Consider the following 13,604-nt stretch of genomic DNA (forward strand, 5'->3'; position numbering starts at 1 on the left):
TTGGCCGTCCTGGACTTGTTTTATAGACCAGGTTGGCCTCAACCTCACAGAGCTCTGCCTGCCTCTGCCTCCCCGAGTGCTGGGATTACAGGCGTGCATCATCACACCCGGCACACCCTTTTAATTACCAAGCTTTCTTCCTGTGTTTAGAAAAATATATACATTTTATCAAGAGTGTTGGCACATTATCAAGATAATCCTGAATGCAAGGGAACACTCCCTGAAAACAAAAAAAAAGACAGAAAAGAAAGCACACTCCACATTAACCCTGGAATTACAGTCTGAGATGACAAAGGTATTTTATTAATGTCTTTTAATCCTCTGCAAAATTCATGCAGAATATTATTTCTTGTTTTCTTTTTAAGACTTGCCTTTCTAGAAACACTGTAGATCATACTTTTTTTTTTCCTTATTGTATATTAAAGGTTTTATTCGTAGTCTAGGATTGGTGCTGATTTTTCCAACTCCTTTATGGCCAAGTTTCAAAGATCCCTCACGTGGCCTTGATGAACCTCCTTGTTATTATTCCATGTAGGTTGTTGGTTGGGGTTTTTTAATCTCCTGTCATTACACTCTACCAAGCCATGGTGTCCTTTCTTTTTATTGTTAATTTTGGTTTTTATTTTTGGGGTTTTTTTAAGATTTATGTGTATGATTATTTTGTCTACATGTATGTCTCTACCATGTGGGCTTGGTACCTTCAGAATCAGAAGAGGACATCAGTGGCTCTGGAACTAAAATTCAAAGTGGTTTTGAAACACCATGTGAGTGCCAGGGACCAAATCCAGGTCATCTGCAAGAGCAACAATGCTTTTAACTGCTGAGCTATTTCTCCAGCCCCAAAGAGGTTGTGACTTCCACTTAAGTAGGAACCTTGTCTTTTTTTTTTTTTTTTTTTACTATATTACGTGTGAGCATTTTGCCTACGTCTATGTATGTGGTGACCGCCCTCCTTACCATCCCCTTTGTCCACCAGCTAAGGTACTGAGGCCCAAGGTATTGAGCCAATAGACAAGACATCACACCATCCAAGATGTTAGTTCCCTTTATAAATTTCATACCTCTGACCTGGGAAGGGGATGTTGACTCTCTCCTTTTCCCACCCAGGAGAATACCCTTGAAGGGGACCATCAATTAAGGGGATTTCTTTATTAAGAGAGGGAGATTATGGATATCCTCCTGTCATTATTTTTTTCAAGGTTCATTCTTAATCTAGAGATTGAGCTAAAATCTGGAACTGAAGCTGGCAGTTCAGAACTTCGGGGTTCCCACACAGAGGAAAAGAGGTGATGGAGCAGAATCCCAGTTAGAAGGTAGACTCTCTTCTCTGGTTTGCTTTGTTGTTCTTGTTTCAGAGAAAACAGGGTCCCAGGTCCCTCTCTCCAGCAAATATCTTTTTTTCTGGTTTTTTAATTTAATTTTTATTTTTTTAATTACATTTTATTCACTTTGTATCCTAGCTTGTAGCCCCTCCTCCATTCCCTCTTAATCCTACCTTCCCTCCCTCTTCTTCTCTTATGCCCCAACCGCAGTCCAATGATAGGGTAGGTCCTCCTCTTCTTCCATATGACCTTAGTCTATGAGGTCTCATCAGGGCTGGCTTCTTTGTCTTCCTCTGTGGACTGATAAGGCTGCTCCTCTGTCTCGGGAGAGCCAGCCCATGAGTTCATGTCAAAGACACTCCCTGTTCCTATTATTGGAGAACTCTTCTGGACACTGAGATGCCATGGGCTACTTCTGTGTAGGGGTTCTAAGTTATCTCCATGCATGGTCCTTGTTTGGAATACCAGTCTCAGAAAAGGCCGCTGTGCCCAGATTTTTTGGTTCTGTTGCTCTACTTGTGGAGCTCCTGTTCCCTCCAGATCTTGCTATCTCCCCCTTCTTTCATAAGATTCCCTGAACTCTGCAAAAGGTTTGGCTATGAATCTCAGCATATATTTTGATACCCTGATGGCTTGAGTCTTTCAGAGGCCCTCTGTGATAGGCTCCTGTCCTGTTCCCTGTTTTCTCCCTCTTCTGATGTCCATCTCGTTTGCCTTTCTGAAGATTGGGCTTCTTACCAGGGTCCTCCTTCTTGATTAGTTTCCTTAGGTGTACAGGTTTTAGTATGATTATCCTATATCATATGTCTAATATCCACCTATAAGTGAGTATATACCAGGTATATCTTTCTGCTTCTGGGATACCTCACTCAGGATGATCATTTCTAGATCCCACTATTTGCCTGCAAATTTCATGATTTCCTTGTTTTTAATTGCTGAGTCATATTCCATTGTGTAAATGTACCACAATTTCTGTATCCATTCCTCAACTGAGGGGCATCTGGGTTGTTTCCAGCTTCTGGCTATTACAAATAAAGCTGCTATGAACATGGTTGAGCAAATGTCCTTGATGTATACTTGAGCATCTTTTGGATCTATGCCTAGGAGTGGTATAGCTGGATCTTGAGGTAGCACTATTCCTAATTGTCTGAGAAAGCGCCAGATTGATTTCCAAAGTGGTTGTACAAGTTTACATTCCCACCAGCAACGGAGGAGAGTTCCTCTTTCTCCACATCCTCTCTAGCATGTGTTGTCACTTGAGTGTTTGATCTTAGCCATTCTGATAGGTATAAGGTGAAATCTCAGGATTGTTTTAATTTGCATTTCCCTAATGACTAAGGATGTTGAGCATTTCTTTAAGTGTTTCTCTGCCATTCAATGTTCCTCTATTGAGAATGTGTTTGGCTCTGTACCCCATTTTTTAATCCAGCAAGGGTCTTAATTATCTCCACACTCTTCACCATTAATATATTCTATAAGTTCACATACCCAGGAAGTTGCATGTTGTCAACCTGACACAAACCTATGCATGTCTGAAAAGAGGGAATCTTGGTAAAGGCTAATCTTGCCTTTATAAGATTGGCCTGTAGCAAGCCTATATGCTATTGTTTTAATGACTGATGTGTAAGGACCCAGCTAACTGTGGGTGATGGCATCCCTAGGTGGTCCTAGCTGGTCTAAGAGAGCAGGCTTTCAGTCATGGTGTTTTATCACAGCAATAGGAGCCCTAAATCACCCAGTCTTAATGCATTGTTTCTTGACCTCCCCCCGTGTCCCCCCCAATACTGCAGCATGTGCCTTAGGAGACCCTTTGTTCTTACGGGTCTAAGGCCTGTCCTTCTGCTTACCCAAAGAGGGAGCCTGGGTTTCCAATCCGTATCTTGTAACTGTGATGTCTTGATCAGAGATGCTCGGCCTCCTCTCTTTTCCTACAGTGAAGACAACTGAAAAGCAGCAGAGGCCCTTCTTGATGTCCTGCGGTTTGTGCGGAACTGCTTATGCCGTTGGAACTCTACCCAAACTGCTTTTTACCCTCACAGGAAAGTGGAACTGCAGATGGAGTTCACGCCTGCTTCTCATTGGATTAAACGTTTCAGTCACACTCACAAAACCCTCCAGGTGTCGAGCCCACCAAAGCAGTGTTAACACTTGCAAGTTTTGGCTTTCCTTTCTTTTCTTGGTTCAAAAGCTGTCTTCCCAGAACCTCGAAATTCATCCTAATGGACTAAATGGGGGACCATCAAAGAATCTTCACTCCTCCCTTCCCAAGTCCTCCCTAGAGTTACTCAAAGGAGTTGCACTGGAGGTTTCATGTGTTCCCCCTGGATGTTGTTTTCCACTTCCAAGTAGCCTGAGACTGACATTTCAGCCACATTCTCGCCCTGAAAAAAAAAATTTAAAAAAATGCCCAACCACATGTAAGTACTCTATAATCCAATATTCTTACCTTGGTTTGTGCACGGACGTTACCTAGTTGCCACCATGCTTGCTTAAGGACCTCCTCTCCACACTGCTGATTCATTTTCGAATCTGGGTTTCCATTAGTTCAGGAGCTTGAGAAGGCGTCCATATCCAGGACCATGGCAATGAGGCAGCAGGGTGCACCTCTCAAGACGGGAAGCAGTTCCTTTGGTCACAGAGAAAGAGCCTCTCATGTTGGGAGCCTCTTTAAGAAATAGGTCTGGGTCCCCAGAAAGTGGTCACAATCCAAAGTATGTCAGTAAGGCCAAAGTTTTCTTTCCACACGCAGGTGCACAGGCAGTCAGATCAAGCAGGCAAGCACGCCCAGCAGAAGGCCTGACACAAGCGGCCCTTGTGCCTCACTCTGAGTGGCCAGAGCCTTACACTCCTGCTAAGCCAAGCAGCACAGCTGAAAGCAAAGTATAACTTTTGAGACCGGGATATATCCTGGAGCACATTTTGATTTCAAGAAGTATGGCTTCTCTCTGCCCTACCATCCTTACTAACACAAATGATTAATTCAAACGCCAGACTTGATTTACTTTCTTGACCAGAATGAACAGCCGAACACGGCCATCAGGACTTAGCAAACAAAAGTGGTCTGGCTGAGGGCCGACCCCAGCCTCAGGCAGTGTGGGGCAAGCCTGACACTTAGACTGGGTGTCCAACAGCCACTCCGAGGAAACTTCAAACCATGTCCATGTCTCTTGTTGGGCTCACTTTCCTTGAGAACGCATCTGACCCTTTCCTATTGGTCCTGCATATCCTTATATCATTAGAAAGGTTCAGACTTTTTTTTCTGTTCCTTAAAATGGATATTCTTGTGTTTGTTTGTTTTTATTTTTCGAGACAGGGTTCTATGTAACACTGGCTGTCCTGGGCTCACTTTGTAGACCAGGCTGGCCTCAGACTCACAAAGATCTGCCTGCCTCTGCCTCCCAAGTACTGGGATTAAAGGTGTGCACCATCATGACCCGGTACAATGGATATTCTTAACCATCTTATGATGGTAAGAAAGCCATTCCAAAGTCAGGTCCATCTTTTAGATACTCCTTCTCCCACTGTTATTCCTGGACAGCTTTAGCAAATAAGTTCTTATGTGCCTGAATCCAGGAACTAAAGATTTGTCCACAGGCCGGAAATAACCCTGAACAGGTAATGTTCGATCATCCACACCTTACCTGGTGCCTTATCTGGTGGGAGGCACCTGTTTTTGCTGCCAAGCAGCCTTGTCTTGTCGTTATCCCTTGTGAGCCCAGCCTTTCACACAGAAGCATCTCGGTGGGCCAGTCTCACGGTAGCATTAAGAGAACATGGCCTCCTAGCAGCAGTCGCTCCTTTTCCGCTCAGATCAGCCAGTGGAGCTCTTTCACCCCACCCTCTAGTTCCATATATAGAGGCATCTAACACTTGCCAGTATCAATAAAGTACAAAGGAAGGACCATGGTTGGCCTATGGCCCTAGTTTGCTTTATTCAAGCATTAAAATTCAATGTTTAAAAAACCAATATGAATGTATGAGCAATTCCACTTTATTGGAGGGTGCAGGAGGGAGGGGACAGATTTGACAGAGGAGGATTTGGGTTGAACTGGAGAAAACAGAAGTCCGGAAAGCATGTCCTCATGTATATATATTTATATACAAATATATGCTTTATTTCATTTCTCTTTTCTCAGGAATGTAGGGGGGGCTCCCTGGGTTTGTTAGAAAAGACCCATAATTGGAGTAGTAGCGGGGGTTGTTCAATGGTCCACTGAAACGTGAGGAATTGTATATAGGATAAGTCCTCACCTTCAGGGCATCTATAAGACGCTGTACACGCTGAGCAAAAGAAAGTTTCCTGTGGTGTTTCGTGTGATTCGTAGTAAAAGTAAAGGGTGCAGGCTGGCCGACAGTTGTGAGTGGAGCTAGGGGTGCTTTTGATGGTGAGACTTGGGCCGAAGACGGTCGATGGTACAGAGGCCGAGACGGTCGTGGCCGAGATGGCCGGGATGGCCGAAATGGTTGAGGAGGCATGTTTTGTTGGTATTGCCAAGGAGGGCGAAAAGAAGCCGGTGTTTGGGAAGTAGGCTGGGGAGGAGTGGCTGGTTGAATCATGTGCAAGGCATTAGAGCCAATCTTGGAAGCAATCCAGTCCAGGTAGTCCCAGGTGGCTGTGTAGATTCCAGGATGCTTAGCACGGGCACAGCCAACCCCCCAGCTCGTGATCCCCACGACCACAAAGGGGCTGTTGACGTTGTCTCTGCACATGAGAGGCCCACCACTGTCCCCCTGTCCAGAAGGGCAGAGGGGTCACTTTCAGCCTGAGCCACTCTCCCTTCCCAGAAGGGTCATGGGGCTCTGGGAGAACAATGTCTGCAGCCACATAGTTTCCTACCGCCTTAGATACAACTGGAGAAGTTAAGAGCTGCCACTCTCCATTGGAATGCGGAGGGCAGGGGAAAGGTCCCGAGATGCCTTGCAGTAAGGTGAGTTCACATGTACATGCATGCAGCTCTACCTGCATGCATGAATGCTGTGGCTTTGGGTGCTTTGTGTTATGGGGAAGAGGAAAGCATGATCTTCGATGACTGGGTTTGGGCAATGTGTTCTGTGTGCTAATGTCGGTATCAAACGCTAAGTGTGCTGACATGTTCTCAGTAGGAACAGATGGTAGACATCACCCCATACTAGTTAACATGGATGTTAAAAAAACAGTTACCAGGGAAGGAGTCACTTAAGTGGGCCCTTGGCTAAGGAGAGGAGAGGATGGAGACTGGGGACTTAAAATGAGGTTTTCTCAGGGGCTAGGATCCCTAGAGGTACCCCAAGGATCTGAGTACCAGAAGGAAGTTACCTGGCAGGTGTCAATCTTGCCTTCAGGATACCCTGCACACACATTAGTTGATGTGACACGCCCACTGTACCACTGGGTTGAGTTACACAGGTCGAGGTCAATGAGATCCACACGTGCCTCCATCAGGACAGTTGATGGCCTGGGGGCTGCAGCCAGGCCACACAGTGGTCAGTGCTCAAGGAGGATATAAAGGAAGCCCTGCCTCCTCCCCCACCATGAACTTCCATCCATCCTATGTAGTGCTCTGGTTAAACAAAGATCCCTCAGGCTCACCTCACACTCCTGAGGGGAGGAAATGCACAGTGAAAGGACAGGTTGGAGTAGAAATAAGAGAATTGAATCTGGAGGAAGGAAGGAAGGAAGAAGGAAGGAACGAAGGAAGGAACAAAGGAAAGAAGGAAAGATGGTATCTGTATTAGTGATAGATAAGGAATTGTAGACATTAGCTGAAGCTCTAACAAGCCAAGTACTATGTCCATGGTCCTGCTACTCCCGTTTTGGATAAGGGGCTGGAGCACCACCCACCTAAGTCAAAAGTCTGGCCAGGATTGCCCCTCTCCACACCCATGACTGAGACACACCTTTCATCCTGCACTGTGTGTCTAGAAGTCACCCTCCCTGATTTTTATCCTCCATTAGGACTCCTCCACCCAGCTTCAGACACGATCCTCCCATGTGTCTCAGATTCTCAGATCTGCTTTGAGGAGATTTTTGGAACAGGAGAACTGAGTCAGGGCCTCATTCACTACCACAGACCCTATCGTGGGGGCTGAGGAGTGGTAGGAGAGACACAGTTATACTTCAGCTCATGCAGCCAGCATGCATCTGACTTAGACAGCACAGCGGGCTCTTCATCACATACAGCCAGCAGGATCTGTAGCAGCGGCAGCTCTGGCAGCCCCCTCCCACAGCAGCCTAGGGTTGGATGTCATGGGCAGCGATGGCCACATGAGTGTAGGTGGTAAGACAGGGAAAGCATGGAGCCCGTGAATGCAGGGCTAAACTCTCAGCAGGCAGGCAGCAGGCATCTGCATAGTACGTGTTTCCTGAGCTATGGGTATTTCAAAGATTTTTCTTTTTAAATAGAGGGTGTTTTATTCTGTTTTCTGTTTTCAATAGAACTTCCACCTCTCCTCACATCCAAGCATCAGTGAGGTATTCCTGAGGTGGGGTTGACACTAAAATAACAATAACAACAACCTTAACTTGCTAGCCATTGAGATAAATAAATAACTCTTTAGTTCTATGGCTGAAGCCATAGTCTTAAAAGTCATGAACCTCACTGTGCAAAAACAGGTGTTCTGAAACAGAATGTTCTCATTATCAGACAAGGTAAATAAGAGGCCTATAAGATCTCAAAACCCCAGCAAAAGGAACAGTACCTAGGTAGCTCCTTCAGCCCCAGAGCAGGTGAACTCAAAGGGGAGGTAGAACCAAGCATATATAAACAGGCCACACGAGTTTGGAGCCTAGGGATTTTTTAAAGACTGAAGCCTGGAGAGACAAAAATGAGAGACACCCCACTAATTTAAGAGGATTCTAGAAGCAGAGATCAGCAAGAACCACAGGCTGTGTATATGGTGAGAGGACAGATAAGAGAGGAGTGAATGATGCAGAGAGACAGGCACCAGCAGGTGGATGGGATGCGCACATGGCTGCCGTCACATGCCAGCAAGAGCAAGCGAAGACTAAAGGAGCTAGAATAAGACCCCCTCACCTAAAGGACAGGATTGGAAGTGAACCTTTTAAAACAGTGGCTTTCAGCTTTTGTACTGCTGTGACCTTTTAATACAGTTCCTCGTGTTGTAGTAACCCCCAAGTATAAAAGTATTTTCCTTGCTACTTCATAACTGTAATTTTGCTACTGTTTTGAATAGTAATGTAAATATTTGGGGAGATAGAGGTTTACCAAAAAGGTTGCAACCCACAGGTTGAGAACCACTGCTTTAAAGACTTTGGTCACCTCTAGAAAAAGAGAATAAGAGTAAGGGGACCAAGGATTTCTAATTTCAAAAACAAAAGACTGAGTTATAAGCCCCAAATTATTAGATTGCCTCAAATTAGGAAGCCTAAACTTTCCAAAATCAAAGAAGAAAGTGATGGCTCAGTTAATTCCAGTCAAATTTTCACATCCCTCATGTGACAATAAAAATTTGTACAACCACTTATAAGAAGCTGAAAGCACTGTTCTTGAGCAGGGAACAAGTTCTATTTGGTCTTGTCCTCTTGACAATGCCCTACTGCCAACTGTTGTAACTTAAGGCGTTGACCTTACTCCTGGTATCAACAGTGGGCCTTGTCTTTAAGGATGTAGGGAGGGTCATCTGGGACGCAGACTGTAACTGTAGAGTCATCAATGACTCTCGAACATTTCCAGTACCCCTGTCAGCCTGTCTACTCACATTCCTCTACTCACGTGGTTGCCATATGGGTCAGGTAGCATTGGCACACGAAAGGTCTGGGCCAGGGAAAAGGCACACAGTTTGAATAAGGACAGAGAGCTAAAAAAGGCAGCTAGACCCATCTTGAAGGGCAAGAGAGCTGCAGGATAATTCCAGCATGACCCAAAGGAAAGTAGAGCCACCACCTACGTCCCTCCCAGTCTACCTAGAGAACATCAAGTAATTTGGAAGGAAATGGAGAGTCTTGGTGCTATGACTGTCCAAGGAAGGAAAAATGCCTTAGACACCTGCTGATGGTGAATTAAGGCATCCCTGAGACCACAGAAGTTGGAGATGCTAAACTTTGGAGGCCAGGCCTTTTCTCTCTTTCAACACCAGGGCAACAAAGCCATATCCCCTGGTGACTTTTGCAAATACTGCTTCAGTTTAAGTTTCCAATGTCCAAAGTCTAGCAGCTGAGCCTCTAGCTGATACACACACACACAGAGCTTTGCTACAATCTAAAATATGTCAAGGTCGTCCTTGTACCTTCCAGTCACCCTTTCCATAGGTAGCTAGGCCATTGCCAGTCATGCCCTCCAACAACCCAGACACCATGACCTTGGGACCCAGCTTCTCTAACACCTGACATCTCCAGTCATGAAAGGGCCTGTGGTAGACTCTATTCATGATGCCATGAGGAGAACTGAAACCTCTCGGCCACACGTCATGACCCCTGCCATGAAAAGGCTGCAAAGAGAATGGGCACCAATGCCCATCAAAGAACCCTACCCATACTCACCCTTCTCTTTCATGTATCCCCACCCAGTCACGTAGCAGGTCTGGGGAACTTTGGGAGGACCAGCCTTAAACTGAGGTAGGCAGCAGGGCCCAATGTAGTTCCCACATGAAACCGGAGGAGTGATCTTCAAGAGAGCAATGTCATTCCCCTCTGTCACAATGTTGTATTTTTCATGAATGATGATTTTCTGCACATATCTCTCCTGCAGAGGCTCTCTCACTGGCTTGTTTCTTCCATATTCAATTTCCTGTGCTCCAAAAACCAGTCTCCAGTCATAGACTTTTCTGTGGGGACAAAGGGTAAACCAGTCGTTCTCATTTGCAGACTGGCTAGACAAAGGCGTGTGGGGACAGTGACTGACCCTCAGAGCCCTGTCAAGTCTAGCAACCACGCCGGCCCAGAGCTCCACGGAGACCCTGAGAATAGCCCTTGGGGGATGCCCCTTTCCATTTGGAGCACTCTAGACACCTCCCTCTCTGAGTCCCACACGTACTTTTTATTATCGAAGCAGTGAGCAGCTGTAAGCACCCAGTGGGCGTTCAGTAGGCTACCTCCACAGGCGTGGTACCTGCGCTTGTTATGGGACATGAAGATCTGTAGGCTGACCATCCAGGGCCAGGCCCCACGCTGCGCAGTCTGCCCTCCGACAATCCGGAAACCTGCTTGTGGGTTCAGCCTGAATCGTAACCCACAGGGGCCACTGAGGAGAGACCAGGACACTGCTCAAACCAAGAAGAGGCACCCAGTCTTTGTACCTCCACACCTGGGGGGAGGCAGGGACACAGGGTTGGGAAGAATGGGAAGGAATTTTGGGGAAAGAGAGGCAGCCTAGGGTCTGCAGGACGCCACAGTCTCCAGGAACTATCCACTTGGGCCCTAGAGGTATTAAGGGGTCCCTGAACATCGCGATAGTCAAAAGCACTATGATGGCAGAGGGGTGGAATGGTTCTCAGGACCAGTCTTGGGTAGGAGTCTCCAGCCAGTGTCACGTGATTAAGGAGACGGCGGGGTTGTAGCGCTGGGTTGGGAGAAAGCAACTGCAAGCAGCTACAAGTTAATGCAGTGGCTCATAAGCACTGGGGTGACACTAGATGCAGAAGGGGTCCTGGGTTGCAAGTCCTAGAAACCATGTCACAGGGGAAAGGCTACCAAGAGTTTTGGAGCTCTTTGCATTGTGGGTCCCTTAGGAAGAAGAGTCTTCAGGTAGGTAGAGGTGCAAAGGCAAGTGATGCCTTTGGACTCATGCACAGGTGAATGAGCTTAGTTGTCCACAGGAGACCAGGGGCTCCTAAAGTTTGGGACCCATACCTGAGGGGCAATGAAGCCAGTCACTGGAGAAGCAGGAAGAGATCTATGAATGATCTCTCTCTCTCTCTCTCTCTCTCTCTCTCTCTCTCTCCCTCATTCTCTCTCAGAAACCATAGGCAGCTGGAAACCTAATGACTCCAAGATTACGGTTCTGGAAGCAGGGAAGGTCTGAGTTGGGATGCAGGTCACAGGAACTGAAACTATCGCCTGCTTACTGCTCATCTTAGCCCTGGACAAAGGGAGTGTAGGTAGGACCTCTTATTCCTAAGGACCCTTACCCCCACCAAGGTGCCCCCGACACTTACTCACACGTGGAGTTATCTCTGGCAACCACGGACACTGCCAAGACCAGCACAACGACAGTTGGCAGCATCTCTACCATACTCCTGCCCTAACCTGGCCTGCAAGCTGTGACCTCACAAAGCTCCGTGGTCTTCTGGCCAATCAGCAGGGTGATCTCCCACCCCCACCCCAGCAGGCCAGGCAGTCCTCCTTGATTAACTGATTCATGCTGAAGTGACACTCCAACTTCCTCTGTAAACTCTCCTGACCTTGGGATGGTGAGGAACTCGTGTGCAACCCATTGCCTCTGTCCTAAGACTTATATTCATCCTTGGTGAAGCTTCTGGAGTTTCACTTTATCAATGTTTGGGATACGCTCTTTGGTAGCTGAACCACACCACACTCACGGACTGAAGAGCAACTTGGCCCTCTTGTAATGAGGTAGTATAGAATATGTTCACAGGTTCCACAGGACGACAGAGCCTCAGAAAGTGGTGGGGTGGGAGAAGTGTCTGTCAACAGAACACTTACAAAGAGCCATTTTGAAGTTTCTTGACTTAAGACTTCAAGGCCCACCTTCTTGTCCATTGCTGAGGATCACAGTGATTCCTGGAGGTCTCCAGGCCTCACCAAGTACAGCCACATAGAATCGTCTATACTTGAGCAGTGGGGATCTTCATCACAGCTACCTGCATGGCACCAAGCGTATATATATATATATATATATATATATATATATATATATATATATATATATGATCTCGATTTCTCTGCGTATCTTTAGCTGCGTGTCTTACATTATTATATAACTTTCAAGAAGTCACATCTCCCTAGGCTGGCCAACAAGGTCTTGAGTTGCTTACCTGAAAGCTCAGACTTCCTCTCCACATATGTGAGAACAACTGTTCTTTTCCACATTGGGGATGGAGGTCTCATTTCTTCCATCTGAATGGTACCTTGCCACACGTTCTCTCCCAGAATCAAGAGATCTTATATCCTCTACCTGAAGATTGTACCTTAACTATTTGAATGTTCTGTCTCAACTCCCAAATGAAGCACCAAAAGTATTATTCAGTTCTCCTAAAAGAAGTCTGCTCTGACTTCCATCTCATCTCCTTAACCTAAATATCATATGTGTTTCCCTCCTTTCCAAGAATATCTCAAAGTCTTCTCTACTCTGAATTTTCAAGGTTCCCATCTCAACTTCCTTGCTGCCTGTCTCAAGATGTATCCCCACTGCCTAAGGGTCACAAAACTCCATTTCTTCTATTTGACTCCATCAGAGTCTCACAGGACATGAGGACATCCGGGTCTATCTGACAATCAGGACTCATTCCTTCGGTCATGCATCTGGAGCAGCATTTCTCAACCCGTGGGTCGTGACCTCACGGGGGGTCACATATCAGATAATCTGCATATCTGATATTTGCATTATGATTCATAACATTAGCAAAATTACAGTCATGAAGTAGCAACAAAATAGTTTTCTGGTTGGGGGTCAACACAATATGAGGAACTGTATTAAAGGGTGGGAGCATTAGGAAAGCTAAGAACCACTGCTCTAGAGGTTTTCTCTTTTCTCTGACAGTGACCAGGAAGTCTCATTCTCCCTCGTGGGCGCTAAGCATATCTCCTCCTCTAGAACACTCCTGAGCCTTATCTCTCCTACCTCAGCACCAAGCATTCTCGTTCTTTTGCTGAACAATCAAAACACAGAACATTCTTCCTTGTTCTGAGTACAAGTCTCTACTTGCAGCCTTAATTTTTTTTTAAATCATTCTTTTTGTTTAAATTTTCTCATTTTATTTTTACTTCAGTATGACCGTTTGCTGTATGGATGCCCTGATGCCAGAAGAGGGTGCTGAATCCACTAGAGCTGCAGTTGCAGGCAGTTAGGAACATGGGAACTGGGAATTGAACTCAGATCCTCTGGAAGAGCTGCAAGGATTCTTAACGTCTGCCCCATCTCGCCATCCCAGCCCTGATGTTTGAGAGCCATGCTGTGTCCCAGTGCCTACTCCTCCTCCAGATTAGATGTCCTGGACCAACACATCAAGGCAGCTCAACTTTCTTTACCAGAAATTGGTAAAACTTTATTTTCACTATCCCAGAGGCAAAATGATTTACTTCTGTTTGTTTTTGGATTTTTGAGACAGGGTTTCTCTGTGTAGCCTTTGCTGTCCTGGAACTCACAGAGACCAACCTGCCTCTGC

At 46.1% G+C, this 13,604-nt stretch overlaps 1 protein-coding gene across 1 annotated transcript; it reads right to left on the reverse strand.

Annotated features, from left to right (window-relative positions):
• Positions 1-5,888: 5,888 nt before the first annotated feature.
• Acr (acrosin) lies at positions 5,889-11,491 on the reverse strand. The gene is made up of 5 exons (XM_055626979.1): positions 11,415-11,491; positions 10,295-10,501; positions 9,802-10,085; positions 6,619-6,764; positions 5,889-6,024 (listed from the first exon to the last, which is right to left on the reverse strand). Exons 1-5 carry the CDS (start codon positions 11,489-11,491, stop codon positions 5,956-5,958), a joined length of 783 nt encoding a protein of 260 aa, XP_055482954.1. The 3' UTR covers positions 5,889-5,955.
• Between the last annotated feature and the right edge of the window lie 2,113 nt (positions 11,492-13,604).

The sequence above is a fragment of the Psammomys obesus genome, unplaced genomic scaffold (assembly GCF_907164565.1).
Source record: "Psammomys obesus unplaced genomic scaffold, mPsaObe1.curated_primary_1811, whole genome shotgun sequence".
NCBI lineage: Eukaryota > Metazoa > Chordata > Mammalia > Rodentia > Muridae > Psammomys > Psammomys obesus.